Source organism: Oculina patagonica, chromosome 8 (genome assembly GCF_052425735.1).
Source record: "Oculina patagonica isolate OP01 chromosome 8, crgOcupat, whole genome shotgun sequence".
NCBI lineage: Eukaryota > Metazoa > Cnidaria > Anthozoa > Scleractinia > Oculinidae > Oculina > Oculina patagonica.
This window is the reverse complement of record NC_135765.1, coordinates 19,183,839-19,202,177: the sequence shown is the minus strand read 5'-3', so window position 1 is coordinate 19,202,177 and position 18,339 is coordinate 19,183,839. Positions and strand designations below refer to the sequence as shown.

Below are 18,339 nucleotides of genomic sequence, written 5' to 3'. Positions count from 1 at the left end.
CACATTCACATGATTTATTGTTGGCTACTACATTCTCAAATTATGAACAAAAAGAGCATGCCAAAAAATAAATATATCGCAAACTCAAAATAAAGTGTAGCTAGGATATCAACAGTGCTCTGTTGCACACAGCATAAGTGATTGGCACAGGTCATAATTATAGCTCATGGCCCCTGTTGTACTTAAATATAAAAAAGATTTACTGAGTATATACATGCTATCCAGATTTGATTTTATTTAATACTATTCTAAGTGCACAATGAAGTACAGTCCTACTGTAGTGTTTTACATTGCATGGCAGAAATAAACAAGTGACCAACACTGAATACGTGCTGGTGAGTTGACCGCAGAGTATACAGAGGACTACAATGGAAACATTCTCACAGTAAAAAGATATTGCTAAGCTTTGCATCCTTCTGTATGTACTTTCACATAATGTACCGCCTCGTGCGAATTTATTTAAGTTTATTTGTACAATAGAGGATATAATTCAGAAACATACAGGCCGATTTGCCCAAAAATTACCTTTTTTGACATGAAGTATTTACATTTAATTTAAAAATGACTATTCTAGAACACAAGTGCTTGAGCAACAGAAGTAAATTACGCCACTCACCCAATGTTTTGCTTCTAAGAAGTAGCGAATACAGTAAACTCACTGTAGATAATTCGAAGCGTTCTATTCTATTCACTTCCCTTGGATAGTTGAAGAAGTTTACCTCACAATGGTTGCAGGGAGAAATATCTATAAAGCATTTCCAAGAGTACAAGTTTCCCTCAAAGTTATCAGACGATCTATTATATTCATCTTGCGTGGTTCGGGCGAGTTAAGATATCACGAAATTCCGCCTCTTTTGTTGTTTTCTGCCACTATGTTGTGCAAAAGTGACCTGGAGATGCCTTGAAGTATGTTTAAAAAACATTTGCGCAGTAGATACGGCTTCTACATCACTACAGATTAAAAAGAAAACCAATGTTTTTCCAGATCCAGCACTCCAGCCTTCGAAGCAGTCATTTTGTTGATGCGCATATGACGTCAGCATGCTCTCGCCCCAACTAGTTCCAGATCTCTATTTGGTCCTCGGACATTTTTAAATCTAGTAATGGCGGCAAGCCAAAGCCGAAGTTTACGCGTGAAATAAGTGGTCTTCCAATTCGAATTTGAACTTAAAATTTGGCAAGGTTACTCTTTAATGTAAGTACTTTCAAAAACCGAAGAGAAAAGGGAAGGTAAAATTTTGATCATAGTACCACTTTAAGAAACTATTGCAACGGTAGAGCGTAAAGATGAGGATGTTTATTGAGGATTTAGACCTGAAAGTCGGCGGTGAACAGGAAATTTTGTGTGCTGTCAATAAATTTAGGAAGCTGAACCACGTTTAAGCTGATTGTTTTCACTGGATTAAAGGTTAGTCGAACAATTCGAATTTTCTCTTGTATTTCTGGCGGTAGTTCTTACCAAACTTTTATTTTACGAGCCTGTGATTCTCCAAATTACAGCGACGAAATTTAGATTCTGCGGCCGTAAGGCAATCGCATCTTCCTGGTGCATTTCTTTCCTTCGTTTTAAAATCAGTTTTGGCCTTTTGTTATCGTAAAAAACAAATTGACATCAGTTTTTTCTGCGTCTGTCCTGCTATTGATGATAAATTGCGTCATAACATTGTCAAAGTTTGATCTACAACACTTTGACAATGTTATGACGCAATTTATCATCAATAACTGGACAGACCCATAAAAACTGATGTCAATTTGTTAAGTTTATCCCGTCTTGCCCATGCCCCTCATACAGGTTCCCCAGCCTTTACGTCCTTTATTTACCTTTCCCAAAAATTCCTCCAAGTCAGCCCTTATCGTACCCCTCACCAATTATAGAGACCTTTCAACAGTCAAGAGTGGGCCCGTATACAGTGTATAAGCTAAGTGTGGCTCATTGTAATGCACATAACATTTATTAATAATATGTTACTTCTGACATGAGAATGTACACTACTAGGTATCCGTAAACTGGGTGAAATGTTGTTGAATGGGTTTGAAAAAGTTTTTTTTATTTAAATGAAAGACCCTCGAAGCAGAGTATAGAAACAGGAATGAGAAAGGATTATATAGCTTCAAAAAAAATGAAACGTCCTTTGATACGGTAAGTAAAGAAAGCGATTCTAAACTGTACACATGACTGTTGAACTGTAGCGCATAGCAGAACATTGTGCGACTACACATATATTTCTGTTCATTCTATTGTTGCACTATAACTTTCACGCTACAAAAAGGCATTCAGATGTGTGTACCAATAATGAATCATTTAATAGAGACAAAAATACAGAAAAAGATTTTAGCATCAAAAAAGTGCTTTAAAGATGTATAACTTTTAAAATTCAGCGTATTACTAAAACTGTTGACAACATCTTGTCAAATCTGTAAGCGTTTATTTCGCCATGAAAGTTCACTCTTTTTACCTTATCTGTACTTTTCCTGCCTTTACGCATTCTATAACGTAAGGATTTATGAGTCTATACGGAATGATCAAATCTCACTAGCTATTACTGTGAACAACGGTAAATGATTTTGAAGGCGAAATACTCAGAAAACCCCGTGTGATATTATCGCGTTTTTACTCACCGTATCAAGAGACGTGGCGATTTTTTTTAAAAAGACTCTGTGTTCCTTGCTCAATCCTGTTTCCATACTCTGATTCCAGGTTCTTCCATTAAAAAAATAAAGTAGCGTGAATCACAACTGCACACGAGTAGGCTGTGAAGAGACTGAGAAAATCGATGTAGCTTTCCGACGAAATTTTCTTACCGTTTTGTGTTGACTTCGAAACCATACGTTTTTATTATCTGCAGTTGAAAACCCAGGGGATGCAAAAGCAGTCTTTAACAGCCAATTATCACTTCTAACTGACGAGATATTTAAGAATTACCGTAATGATTCGATTTAGCGCCCTCCTTCCAATAAGCGCCCCCTTCCGAATAAGCGCCCCCCTTCGCATGTGTTTTTGTAAATAAGCGCCCCTATTCCAATAGGCGCCCCCATTGTAATTAGCGCCCCCATTCTTATAAGCACCCCTATTCTAATAAGCGCCCCCTATTGTGGATAACTGCCCCTACTGAAGTCATTGACGTCAACTAGATAAACTCCTGACCGTTCACCGTACAGTTCTTGTATATATTTACTGCAAAATGAACAATTATTTAAAAGTAACTGAACTTTTAACAATTTCTAACTGTTACAGTTTCTGTTATTGTTAGATACATTTGGTTGTTTTTAAAAAAATTAAATAAGCGCCCTGTCCCGAATAAGCGCCCTGTCTCGAATAAGCGCCCTCTCTTGAGGTGCCAAAAGTAAATAAGCGCCCCGGGCGCTAAATCGAATCATTACGGTACAAGAGACAGTGCTTCTATTCCCCATACTTTCCTTTGTTTTGGTTTGAAGCAAAGCCTCACTCGCCTCGTTTTTATGTACTCGGCCCAAACTCTTCCGCGCGTTCCGCCATTTATGAATAAGGTGTGATGAACAGCTGAGTGTCTCATCAAAACTCTTTTCGTACAGATGGTCATGCATGGAAGAATGGCTTGTTTAACAAGTAAAAAAGCCTTGACTGTGCTTGGGTCTGTTATAAAGCATGCACGGAGGTGACACGAGCATGAAAGAAGTGTAGGTTTAAACACGAGACGCAGGCAAGTGTTTCTCTCTACTCCTTGAGTGCTCTTTTGACTTCTTTGAGTACTTTATAACAGAACAAAGCATATTGGTCAAGGCTTTTTTTACTTGTATTATAATAAGTTTTACTTACATTTTGCCGAGAAATTGTATTTAAACAAGATTTTATCTTAGAATGCGCACCGAGAATAGTGTGACGGATCGTACACGATACGCTTACATAAATCATTGATACGCTTCCATAAATCATACGCTTATAGAAACGTCAGTCACCACTCATTATAAATTTTATGGTAGAGCTATTCTATTCTAACTGAAATTTCTCCATGGTTTGCACTCAAACGGCAGAATATGGCGGAAGCATTTGATTGTTAAGCTCTGTGCTTTGTTCTCTCATAATGCACGCTGGTTAATTAAACTGATGAGAATGCTTGTTAGATTACCACTTTATTACGGACAGCTGAACAGCTCATGAAACGTTTTGAATAGATAACTTTGATTGGCTCAATGGCTAATCGAAATTTAGTGTTCTTCTCTTGTTTTATGGTTCCTCCCGCCCCCTACACAAAAACGAACACTTCCAACGTACAATTTCATCAGGGAACAGTGGATGAAGAGCCACTCTCTGGAAATGCCACTGCAAATTCCCAGCTTAAGTGTCCACTACAGTATTGAAATAAGCAATCTTATTTAACTGTTCGAATAATGTAAAGATTCAAATCTTGAAAATGCAGAGGAACCCCACTCTACGGACACCCGGTTAATACGGACACCCCGATATTACGGACAGTTTCGTTTGTCCCGACGGGAAGCTAATATATTTTCTTTAAAATTATCCCGTTAATACGGACAACGAACACTTCTCTGTGTCTCAAGTGACAAACTCTTATACATCGTTAACCCCACTTTACGGATACTGTTTATTCGCACGATTTCGAGTTCCAGTAAAGTAATTTAAGCCCTAGAGTATTAGTAAATGAGCGTAATGTTTCCCAAGTTTTAACTTGTCAGAGTAACAGTCACAGAAGAAACTAGACAACGTTTTGTTGCTGTTAAAATGCCTGCTTTATTCCTTGCATAAAGTAATTTTAAATTTGCACTCTTGTGTTTCAGGAATAGGAAAGTGATTATAGTCCGAGAATATGAGAAGATTAGCGTAAGGGTTCCCTAGTTCAAACTGAAAAAAAAAATAAACAAAAAAATAAACAAAGTTTTGTTGCTGTTAAAATGTCTGCTTTATTCCTTTTATAAAGAAAAGTCACGGACTTTTTCAACTGGTTTACACTGTAAAATATTTAGTGGGCTCAGTTTTCTTAATGCCGGTTTCCTTTTTGTTCACTATATTAATTCCTTCTGTTCTTCAGAACACTTGGTCTGCAACACGAATGATACATCATAACATACAACTGACAAGTGATTTAATTCTAGTTATCTGTGGTTCCAACTTTGGGTTTTGCACCTTTATCACCACGTAAAACATTTTTACAAATTTAATTTTTTTGACCCACATGTTTTTGTTGCCAGCTGTGTCAGCTGACAACTTATTATAATTATACATGCAAGAATGGAACTTTCTTGTCCCTTGTTTAGTAAATCACTGTGAAAGGGTCAGAGGTAAGGAATCATTGAAAACAGTTGAATGTTGAAAAAGAATATTTTAGTTTCGCGATACTCTGAAATTTTGTTCAAATATCAATATTCGTATTGTGACAGAGAATATCGCGTTCACCGATGCACCACTGAACCGTTGCAGCACTAAGTACATGTATACATGTATGGTAACTAGATATATTAATAATGGTAATAGGAGTGAGTGAAATCCAATTCGGTCTGTCACGAGTGATTAACAAAATCGGACTCGCGGTCGGCCCACTTTAGACACTTACCTTTTTTTTCGAATTTTATGAAAGAGGAAAAAGGAAAATGTTCGATATAATGTGCCCCGGGGTGGAATAGACCATTTGCATTATGACGTAAAAGAGCAAAGACTTCTGGTAGTTGTAGTTAAGTTCGCGGGAAATTTTGAATCGTCATCAAGCCCGCTAGATCAAGAAAATCATGATGGAGGTAAAGAAAAATACTCTCACCGAAGAAGACGTCCCTGTGGCTTCATTTAAAGCGCATAAAGCAACCTCTCAGTATAAAACCAAGTCCGTTAAAATGAAAAAAAGGTTATGCAAGAAATTTTATATTTTCTGGGTTGCGTTTTATAGTGAAGTTTCACGAGTGTTTCCTCCACTCGAGTCCGCGCGGTTATTTAATTAAATTCCTAAAACTTTTGCTTGCCAGGTATTTTCAAATAATATACGAAGACGCAGTATACCCTTTCTAAACATGGGGGAGTCCAGTACATGATGTCTACACTCGTAAAAATCTTTGAAGCTCACCTTTCGAGTCTCACAAGTAATCGTTCATCAACAAGTTTATGGAAATAAAATTATATTTGCTCGCACGGCCCTCGCTCGGATTGAAACCACAACTGCTACTCGACAAATTGACATTTCCAGCACAAAAACAAGAAAACTTCTTTGTTAAAGAATATTGCAATTACAGTTCTAATTTGACGAAAACAGAAATACAATTTTAAGATAAAAAACAAATAATCTGTATTCCTCTGCACAGGGTAGTTTTGATTGATCAGCTTGAAAATCCTTTATGATTGACCCTTCATGATTCAACGATGAAGCTCGATTGAACAAGGAAAATTATTTGACTCATTTCTCTGTCTCACTGTAAAAATAAATTAAACTGACCGTCCCGCCGAGCAATCATGATATATGGTAAATTTTCTACGCTTTTTAGTCAAGAATTAATTCACCAGCGATCGATGGAAGCGATCGTTTGTTGAACGTCTGAAAATAGATGACGAACAAAGTCAATGGCTTGCCTTACTTTCACTTGATTCCACACAAATTTAGTCATATCCTAGACTCGTCCTTTCAAGCAATCTGTTTCCAGTGCGCGTTTTTTTGAAGCTGTGATATTAGGCTAAAATTATTTACGAAGGGAAGTTGTCGGCCGCGATGAATGAAATTATACCAAGTCAACTCCGCCACACAACGTACATATTAAACTTACTTGAACACGAACAACGTTTGTCAGTCAATTTTCATTCCAAAGCTATCATCCTGTTTTCTATATTTTTGACAGGTAACTGAAATATGAATGTATAAGCAAAATTCGAAACGACAAGAGCGTAAACTTTAGCCGCTCAGCTCCAATTTTAGTTGTTGTAGATGTCCACCTTCCCGCTTGGCTGCCCCTAGCCAATCACAAGCCAGAAGTGCTGTTTTCCCGCGAACTTAACTACAACTACCAGAAGTCTTTGCGCTTTTACGTCATAATGCAAATGGTCTATTGAACTCGGGTCGTCTGCCTGAAGAGCGAGTGTGATACCGCTACGCCACCGGGAGCCGGCTCCCAGAATTTGTAAATTTTAACTATATATCGTGTTTCCCTTACAAATATTGATAGCTAACCGTAAAAAGGCTAACCAAAGTGCATATTAGGCTAACCGAAGTGCATAGTAGGCTAACCAGAGTGCATAGTAGGCTAACCGGAGTGCATAGCAGGCTAACCGGTACTAGTTACCAGTCGACGACCGTAAGTGGCGGCCATATTGAAGTGGGCGTAAAAAAACAATTAATTACCAATTAATCAAAACTATAACAAAATTTAAGAAACAACGTAACAAACTTTACCGGCGAAATGAAAAACGTAACAGTTTACTCAACAAAATGCACAACAACAGCGCGCGCAAAATGACGCGTACTGTCCAATTACACAGGCATGACGCGTAAACCGTCCTATTACAGTGTCCTATTACAAGCATGACGCGTACACTGTCCTATTAGTGCTCAAATCGGCCTGCTGATAACTAATCACGTGCGATACTTTAATTATAGTTTTGATTAATAGATAAATCAACAAAGGAAAGTAAGGGTTTTTATTAGAAGTGGTGACATATAGAGTATTGCTAAATGAACATTGATGTTTAAAAATATATTTTTGCAGAGGCTCCACAGGTCAGTTCGCCATTAGTCCAAGCAACTTACATTGAGGGATCCTTAGTCAATATCAGCTGTACAGCATCAGGGACACCAGACCCAGATGTAAAATGGATCAGAAATAGTGAAGTGAAAAGTTCAGGGAAGAAGACAGCATTTCTGGCATTCAATGGCATAAACAGAACAGATGATGGGCAGTATACTTGTAGAGCCAGCAACCAGGCAGGAAATGATGAAAAGCATGTGACACTTGAAGTTAATTGTAAGTATTAAGAATACTTTACTTACTGTTGCCCCCTGGTATTTATACCATGCTATAGAAAATACAGCCAATCAGAATACAGGAAAGCCGTTGTATATTCGACGGTATTCAACCCAACCTTCCCATAGTGCGCTGCGACTGTATTCTTGACGAAATTTAGTAAGCGTATTTTCTATGGCATGGTATAAAATAGTTACACAACACTTTCTCGTGGTATACTATGGAATTTCCCACTTGTCACTTGTATTTTCTTGTCATACACACTCGCCTGAAGGCTCGTGTGTATACCGAGAAAATACAAGTGACTCATGGGATATTCCATAGTATACCACTCGAAAGCGTTGCATAACTAGTATGTATTTTTGGCCTCACCTGGATTTCATCTGCATACATATTCCACAATCCATGTGAAAACTGGTTAATTAATATTTAAATGGACCAGGTTTCCAGTAATGCACTGAAGATACATTTCACTGAGCAAAAAGATAAAGTCAACATCTAGAAAAATCCTAACAATATTACTATTTCCTTCTAAGCAATTAAGTAGTTCATTCATTCATGCCCATTAAAATGCTACTGAAATGAAATTTTCATGGCGTTTTTTCATTTGCACAATTTATAGTTTCAAACATACTAAAAATCCTAGAAAAGTTTTTATTTTAAATTAGTTAACAGAAACGGTGCTCCTTTTTGCTGCTGAAATCAGCGTTTTGGAGCCAAACAGTATCCAGCCCCTGGAGCCAAGCATGTTAGAGAGTACGGTATCACTTATAACATGACGAAAAACCGAGAGCGGTTTTTTTCAGTAAAACTTACAAGGAAAAGGAATTATTTGCAACAAAGCACTCCATCGCATGTCAATTGGCAAAGAAGTTTCAAAGCTAAGAAAAAAAGAAAATAAAAATTAATAGTAAAGGCACAGAATTGAACTGAGTAGTAGGGCGGGGATAATACAAATACTGGTGACCGGCTAGTTGAGAGCCTCAAAATCCCAAACCGAAGCTCTCCGTCGTAGTTGTTTTGGGTTGCCCAAAACAAAACAAATACCACCTGGTGGAACCCTGAGAGCCTCAAAGTTCCATACCAATGCTCTCAGCTCCTGTTTCGCAAAAATGATTGAGTGGATTTACAAAACACAGCTACAAAGTTAATGCATGACCACTGTTGTGACCTTCTTATGTTTTGACCTGGTTTGATTACTGAGCCTTCGGCGTAGTGGTGGCAGATAGCGTAAATGGCATGTGCAGCCGAACTTGTGAACCTGTTGAAAGCTTTTAGCTTCAAAAGTACCACAACCATTGTGACCAAAATGCAACGAGTTCATCGTTGATCACTGCAATATTTGTTAAGATAAGCTCAAAACATTTCATAGCATAAAAGTGTTCAACACTCGGACTGCAAATACCACAAACTGAAAGTGATGGAGTGATGCAACGAAAAGAAACAAATAAATAACCAATTTGAGTGCAAAGATTTATCGATCGATTGACACGATTTTGAAGAACAACAACTCCTTATGTCATTCATCTGACTTGTTTTTTGCCAAGCAGGCAAAGAAAGTTCCATGAACACCCGGGCATGAATATAAAGCAAATCGCATGAAACACTGCAATCATTTTGGCTTTATACACGGAGTTACAGTTAACTCTCTTTTAACGGACACCTATATTAGATGGACACCCATAAGACAGACACCCGGTGATGGTCCCTGCTTTTTTCAGTCATTTTACAGTAACTTTACTCCCTATAAGACGGACACCTCTCTAAGATGAACGGACACTGAAATCGTCAACAGACACTTGAGAAGTGTTTTTTTTTTAAATTAGGAAACTACTTCAAAACTTTGTATTGGATTAAAGGATAGTTAGTCAGCGTCTTAAGGATACCAAACTTACTCACCAAAAACAATAACGCATTATCAGATTACTTCCCTGTTTAAGTGTATGGGTACTAAAGATGTCATTTTCTACTGACAGATCTCAACGTCTGCTTCAACAAGCGAATACGGTCTTTTTCATTATTTTAGTCTTGTTCCAGTTTGCAAAGCGTACAGCTAAGATTTAAAACTACTAGAAGCCGTGAACATAAGCTTGAACGCGGATACTTTAAAGACATAATACAGTTTGCAACATGTACGTGTCTAACTTTTTACAAAAATCAAAGTATCAATTGCAACAAACAACAAGTCTTATTTTCGTCACAGTTTGTAGGTTTAGCTAAAGTAAACGACCTTTAACAGGCTCAAAACAGACATGTATCGTATGTGCATATCAGTTCAGCTTTATTACCGCAGAATTACTGGTCTCACATTACCTTGTTTCTCTACAAGGCAGACACCTCTTTAAGACAGACAGCAGTTTTCGCCAGTCCTGAAGGTGTCCCTCTTAGAGAGAGTTGACTGTTTTCAACACTACATTTTTTTTTTAAATTTATGCCTACATCACTTGCTAGTTACCCTTGAAGCGCATGCATTTTACAAATTGACCACATTTTCCCATGGTCTTCACTCTTAAGGCCCGGCCAAACGATCGCAACATTTGAACGCAACATATGCCAACATTGTTGCGTTCAGATGTTGCGATCATTTGGCCACCCTGTTGCAACATGTTGCAACATGTTGGATGATGTTGGGCCAAGTTTGAAAATGGTCAAATTTTTCACCCAACATCTCGCAACAATTTTGGATGTTGCATGATGTTGTACTCGTTTGGCCATGTTTGTGCAACATTGTTGCGCTGGAGCATGCGCACTAGTTCGTTTGCGCGATCTAACATACCGCGACATATTGCAACAGGATGGCCAAACGAGTGCAACATGTTGTGCACAACAATGTTGCGATATGTTGCGTTGAAATGTTGCGTGCGTTTGACCAGCTGCTTCGCAACATCTCACAACATGACCCAACAATGTTGAGATATGTTGCGTTGAAATGTTGCGTGCGTTTGGCCGGGCCTTTATAGACCATAGAAATGACGTCAGAAAATGTTCGAAACTGAAGTGGAACCACGAGCCGTTAGGCCAGTGGTTTCACTGCAAAGTTTTGGACATTTTATGGCGTCATTTCTATGGTCTATAAGAGTGTAGACCATGGAAAAATGTGGTCGATTTGTTTTATACCATAACAAACTCTAACAATTATTTATCAAAAGCGATGCCTGACCGTGAAAAAAACTTTGCCGGGGGACGTAAAGATTTCCGACACGTAAAACCGACATCGATACAAAAGAAGATGAACAAGAATTCAAAGAATAACAATTTTAATTACCCATAATTCTCTCCTTGAGTGTGTGCCATCGCTAGAAGCGAGCTTGCAGATGATTATTCTTTCTGAAGATCTTGTTAGCGCTCGTTCACTGAACGTAGACAGTTAACTGAGTCTGCTGCCGGTTCGCAAGCACCATTCTTCTCAGTTAGACAAAAAATCAAAACCTTGGTAAATTTTCTTTCGTCAGATCACCTGAGTAGAAGTCCAATCCTAATATCCGAAAACAAATGCGTCAAAACAAGATGAAATATAACTTTTTTTCATGGAAACCGAATTACACATTTCTAGCCCGCCCGTGTGCGTGGCGTGATCTGACGTCACTTTCATGGTCTATTCAACAAATAGATTCCATTTTGCCGTGCGTCTGTTCAGTTATAGATCACAGATGACGTCAAAATGTGGTAAGAACAAAAAAGTGGCCCATGCGAGCCGCTAGGCGAGTGGGTAACTGATGTTCTTACCATATTTTGATGTCTTCTGTGATCTATAACTGAACAGACCCACGGCAAAATGGAATCTATTTGTTTAAAACAATAACACAAGACTAAGTACCACAAAATAAATGTCACTACCGGCCGAGCCAAAGTTGTTTTCGTTTCATGAAAACGTTTTCCATAACCACGAAGTATTGCTAAATCGATTTAATAAACAGAATAATGGAAAATTAAAACATCAACAAAAAAAACTGAACTAACCTTTATTTCATCTGGAAATTTGCGTAAATCAGTAAATTTTAAACATAGCGTTCAACCGCCATTCATGGATTTGCCATTGACATCATCCAACTGTTCAACATCGGACAAAAACTTTCATACAGATTTCTATTATTTCTCGAATCATTTACTGTCTACTTCAAGTTTGTTCAGCCCAGTTTAATATTTCGAAAGGTTTATGATATTTTGCAGATTGTTCTCAACTGTAGATTTCTAATCAGACTGAACTTTTTTTTGTTTTGTTGTGGCCACTCCGCGAGTTGTGAAAACTTTGCCGACAACACTGATTTGGAATATGAACTCTGATCACGCACGCGAGTCACACCACGCAGGGATGTCATCTATGCGTCTGTGCTCTAATTGACAACAGGCATGAAACAATCACAACGCGCGCAGTAACTCGGTTATTGTATAAACTCTCATCGACCGTAACTTGGACCAATCAGCGTGCGAGAATTTTTTCGGTTATGGTATAAATGTGTTTTCAACTGTTTTGCTTGTTAAAGTCAAAATATGAATAGTAAGAATAGTGAGGGGGCTAAATTCACTCCCCGCAACCAAAATTCCGTTGTTAACTCTCAAGGGAATGTTTTAATTTCTCAAGGGAATATGTTTTGCTGTGGGTGATAAATACGTCACTCAAAGGGAATGAGAATGCGTCAACACTTCCTGGGACATTTGCGGTTTGATGGCTGGTATTTGCAACAAAAAGCTGTCAACACTTATCACTTATCAGATCATGTAAAACAACATTACATAACAATTTTTTTTAAACGTGACTCACCATTTCACCATACAATTAAGCAATAGACCGCACTTTTTAGGGCTTTACTGGCGTAATAAAACCACGCAGGATGTTTGGAGAACACTCGAAAAGCTTGTAAATCACTTGTCTAACGGCTCGTGATTTACAAGGTTTTCTCGTGTTCTCCTAACATCCCAAGTGGTTTATTACGCCAGTAAAACCCTAGAAAGTGCAGTTTATTGCTTTTATGACATAAAACGTTCGTCAAAGAAATAAGAATCTCTATTAGATATTTTGTGATCAAATGTCCTATTCTCATTAAGTTCATTGGGTGACGCGGTAAGCCAATCACAGCGGCTGCAAGAATAAAACACAGCTTCGGTTCCACATACAAAATCCAGGGATCGACGCGACAAAAACGCTAAAAGTTCTCTTAAAGCTATAAAAGTCATAAGAAAGGAAAGGAAAAAAGGCAAACTGTCACGGCACAAAATGTATTCAACGATTTTAAAGTTCTTTGACGTGGAAATCTAGCAAATCTTCGCCCGCTCGAAGCAAACACTCGCACTCGACTCCCGCCAGCTCTACGCCGCTCGCGGATCGCGGCTTCGCCCGCTCGAAGCAAGCACTCGCACTCGACTCTCGCCCGCTCGAAGCAAGCACTCGCACTCGACTCCCGCCAGCTACGCAGGCTAGGAGTTTACCGGTAGAATAGTACAAAGGTGTTTTGACCAATTTGACCAATCAGAGTGCGCGTAGTATCTGAGTTATTTTATAAAACAAATTAATGGTCAGCACGTATCCATCCCGCGAATGTTCAAATTCGCTGTGAGTTTTCTTAGGACATGATCAGACCCTTTACATGTTCTGTAAATCTAATAAGAGCACCTACCATTGATCAGGGACATCAGTCTTCATTCAAACATTTCGGCCTATAAATCTGCCCTTGAACGTCTCTTGAATTGTTTTTGACAATCAAACAATGGATCACAATACTGCTTCACCGGAAGTTATTTCACACCAGACGAGAAAGGCTCTTGCAAATGTCACTTTACACTTGGCAGAAAATAATGAAAACCTCTGCGAATTGGGCCCAAACAGAATAAACACAAAAAGCCTATCAAAATTCTGAGCGCCATTTCTGAGTAAAACACAATGGTAAGAGCAGTACATCATGCCTCAAGCCCCTAGCCTCCTTCGTAGACGTTCTTTTGCCTTGTCGCGCAATGAGCAGTCCAGAATAATGTCCCGCACTTTTGGAAATGTTTTGATCCGCAGATAAAAAAAAAACAATTATCCAATCACTGCGCGAATTTCGAGTCACATGGTGCAAGGTCTGTTGCCATAAAATGTTTATGCTGAATTTGTCGATCGAAATCTAGAAAAACGAATTGTACAGAACTCGAGTTTGAATGAAACAAGCATAGTTCTATTTACTAATAAAAGGAAATTTACAGCCTCCAGAAGGAAAAAATTTCTTTGATGTCTCTTGGTCAGGAATGAGAAAAGCTATGCACATAATACGTAACACTGAGAACTTGGTTAAGGCCAGGGGTTAGTTAAATAAAAAGAAGCTATGAACTCCGCTTTTAAATAGCCTGCAGAACAGGTGTTTTTTAAGCGCAAATAAAATAAACTGCATGTAGAAACACTATTGTTTATGCCCTTCCAACCGTTGGCCTGGCAAACGGTTTTATATGATAGGTTGCTTTAACCTACGTGTTTTTAATCGGGGAAAAAAGTTAATCAAAGCGTTCGCTTCCGCCCTCAATTTGTTTCCGGTTCCACATATTGGAGATTTAAAATTAAAGGAGAAACAAAAGGCGCGCATCGAAGCATTATTAGAAAAGAAGGATGGTTTGGGTCTGTTACCGACAGACTTCAGTTAAAGCTTAATTTATCAGCTCTTTCCGAGAATCAATGTGATAGTAAACCATGTCGATAAGTGCCATGAGGTTTCAAACCTTCATTTGAATCATGTGGTGCCAACGTATCACAAACAACAGAGGAGGTAAACAGTAAAACCTAATCATCGAGCTTACGAAAAAAGCACTCAATCAAATAAATGCAAGAAGCATAACCTTTACAACACAGAATGTTTCTATCTTTAAAACAAACTTTAACCTGTCTCGAAGTAAAGCTACAACAGCCTTTGGCGAAGCCGGACAAAGATAAATGTGTCATCCGTAATAAGATCACATCTTGCAACAGATATATTTAATATTATTTACTAGGGGTAGTTGACACTAAAAGTGCCCCCGGTCTTTGATCGTATCTGATTTGAATAAAATGGAACTTTTTGTTTGTGTTTATTTTTAAGGGTTTTAAATGTGCGCGAAACTGTAGCTTGCAGTTTAGTGTCACAAGGTTGAGTGGCTATCGCATCTGGGTACTGGGTGAGGCATTGATGGGCAATGAGAAGTTGAAGATAGCTCAATTTTATTGTAAAAAATTTATTTCTCTTTCAATTTTAAAATACTAAACTGTAACAATTTTTTTGACGTGGCAGTCGAGTTTTTGAGCTTTTGCAAGGTAAGGATATTTATTTTTATTTTTGTTGCTATCGAAATAGATTACAAAGCTTGTTATTGTAAAGCAAGTTGGTTACGATTGTCAGACACAAATCACACACAAGAGCCGGCGACTGAAAGATTCAGTCGAAAAACCGAGTTTACATAAAGAAAACAAAACACTCGTACTGCACAGTTTCTGACTATCTGCTTAGTTTCACTTTTGTCAATGCTTTCTTTATGTAAACTTGGTTTTTCGACTGAGTCTTTCAGTCGCTCTTGTGTGTGATTTGTGTCTGACAAATCGCAGATTTGGACTGAGTCAATCCAGCAATCGTAACCAACTTGCTCTACAATAGCAATTAAAGCTCTGTAATCCATTTCGATAGCAACAAAGTAAAAACAAATATCATTACCTTGCAAAAGCTCAAAAACTCGAAGGCTACCGTATACTTTCAGGGCTGTCTCACTTAAAAACAATGTAGCGCGTCCGGGTTGAATTGTAGATACATATAAACCCCTATATTAAATTAAAGCTCATAGAACTGCCTATCTAAATGGTTGATTTTTCACGAGGTCTTAATACGAAAGTCGGAATTAGACTGTCCACAGCCTCTCTATTTGCGCTGGCGTCCAGTTCTCTCCCCGTTCTCACCGCGCGCTCATCGATCGAAAAAACACGAAAAAAAGAGGGCTGTGAACAGTCTAAGTCGGAATATTGAAAGCTTTAACTTACAACGAATTTTAAAATTCGCTAATTTGATTTGTTCGAGGGTTTCCGCTCCCAATGTGCTAAAAAAAACGTGTCGGCGTTTGTCCTATTCGATTACAGTAAAAAGTTACAGAGCATTTTCGAAGAAGGGCTCAAAAACATGGATTGATCGTACAGAAAGGCCTCTTAACGCAAAGGTTTTAATAAATATTATAAAACAATCACCGACACGTTTTTGTTGCTGACATATTGAAGTAATTCCTCTGAAAATTTGAAGTCAAATGAACAAAATCCCTCGGAGTTTTAGCTCTTTAAAGTGTCCCTCTCAAGGGAAAAATATAATTCAAGAAAAAAGCGTTTGGAAAAATCTATCTAGCCTGCAGAACAGGCGGTTTATTTTTTGCGGGGTTTTTGCAAGGTCGCGCTCGCCCCCACGCGACCCCCAAAATAAAAACTCGCACTTCGCGCTTCGACCCGCAAAATAAACCGCCTGTTCTGCAGGCTAAATCTATCTGGCTTAGCCTGCGAATGCCCACAAACTGCCCGCAAACACGTTCTCTGATGACCGGGCCAATCAGTGCTTGGTTTGTTTTTGTCCGGTCACCTCCCGGGGGAAATGTTCACGCAGTGCAATCTTCACACAAAGCCTCGAAGTTCTACTAGAAGTATTTATTAGGGACGAAATTCCTTCGCGAAATTCGCTTTTAGCAGCGACAGAATACAAAGCCCTGACTAAAAGATCAAAGTTTTCATCAAGTATCGCTTTGGATGTTTATTCCCGACCGACAAAAGCTTAGACTGTTGTGTGATAATTACATGCGAGTCTGCCGATGTCACGTAACTCTTCAGTTGACACATTCTTATTAGCTTACTAGTTGTACCTATCGGTAAGTGCCAACGAGCAAAATACTCATGTTTGTTCATAAGAACAGATATTGAATGGTTTTTGATAGAACTATATTTGAAATGACCAAAATATGGTAAATTGTGGACGCCATTTTGGTCATTTGCTCTCTAGCAAGGAGTGAGAAACTGGGAACCAGTTGGGAAGAACAATACAACCCAAATATGGGGTTTACTTACACCCAAATATGGTCAAAAAAAGTCCCTTACGCAGAACTTAAGATTTTCTCTGCCTATACACTCATACGCACACGGCTCTATGATTCTGCCGCCTCGACAGCCTCGCCTCTTGGCTCGGCTGTCTCGTTGGCAAATAACACTTAGTGGACTAATTACCCGAGAACACCTTGCAGCAAGCGCTATTGCTACGTCATCATTACCCGATACTATTTGCAGGCAAACCCTATTGTTACGTCATCATTACCCGACACTAGCTTGCGCGCTCACTTCAACCAAGTCGAGATTTTTTCTGGCTTCTGACTGTATGCACTGTATTTCCTCTGTATTTTCCTTTTGTAACTACTTATACGTGGGGACCACTATAATTCCTCCTCGAGCTTTGGCCTGGGCCAAAGCCCTGCGGGGGCAATTATATATCTAATTTATATACAAACATATACATACATACATACTTTATTGCATAGCTCCCCCTTGGGGGCTCTTCCGCCATACAGAAATTAAAAAGATAAAAATATTTACCAAAAACAAGAAAAAGAAAAAAAAAAATCAGAAAAAGGGGTATAGTTTTCTTGCTACTCAAATACACATACAATTCCTTTTACACTCAATTGAAAACAGTTCATGCATATCACAAATTCTACTAAAAAATCTGTTGCGCGTGTTTAAAAGTAACAGAATTAGAATCTTGAAGATACATGCAAGACATGTCTACGTGAGTTTCTCTTCGATTCTCTGTTGGTACTTGATTTTTTTTTTCAGTCGGACTGAAAACTGAAGAGCCTCTCAAAGCACAATCTGTTTTATTAAAGTTTTTGTGAATCACAAGGTGGTTCCGTTTTATTGATCAACAAAGTCCAAAATTTAGCAAAGAAAGGCAAAATTGAGATCATGATGGAGGGAAATATTAAATTATTCAATTCCAGAAAAGTCGACAACATCTTACCGCTAATTAAGCTGTCGGAAGTTCAACTTTCGCTTGCTAGACCAAAATTATTTTCTTTCAGTATACTTTTGAACTTGTAAGGATCAAGATTCGTGGCTAATTTGTGAAGGAAATACTCTTTTACGACTCGAAATGCCCCACGCGTTTGTATAAACGTTATAGTTTTTAGCTGGCAAAGGCCACTAAGCCTCGCTTTCATGCAACTTCTGTTTTTTTTTTCCTTAATCGGTTCCTTTTTTAGGATTCTACTGTCAGGATTTAAAAATTCTAAGAAACCGCTTCATGTTTTTCTTTTCAAAAGCATGTTTTACAGCAAGGCGCCCAAAAGTGTGACCACCTTTAATTAATTCACATTCTTTCGTGCAACCACCATCCAATCAGAAGCCAAGGACAGCTCCCAGTTGACTTCTGATTGGATTAAATCTGCACGGAAGAA

General features: G+C 38.5%; 1 protein-coding gene and 1 long non-coding RNA gene across 3 annotated transcripts in view; one reads left to right on the top strand and one right to left on the bottom strand.

The window, feature by feature from the left end:
- The window catches only part of LOC144662882 (uncharacterized), an 84,310-nt gene that overhangs the window by 27,063 nt on the left and 38,908 nt on the right, over window positions 1-18,339 (bottom strand). The window lies entirely within an intron of this gene.
- The window catches only part of LOC144662782 (fibroblast growth factor receptor 1-A-like), an 80,488-nt gene that overhangs the window by 23,676 nt on the left and 38,473 nt on the right, over window positions 1-18,339 (top strand). For both annotated transcript variants that reach the window (XM_078523699.1, XM_078523700.1), the window contains exon 3: window positions 7,678-7,932. In XM_078523699.1, coding sequence (XP_078379825.1) covers window positions 7,678-7,932 — 255 coding nt within the window. The remainder of the gene's footprint in view (window positions 1-7,677; window positions 7,933-18,339) is intronic.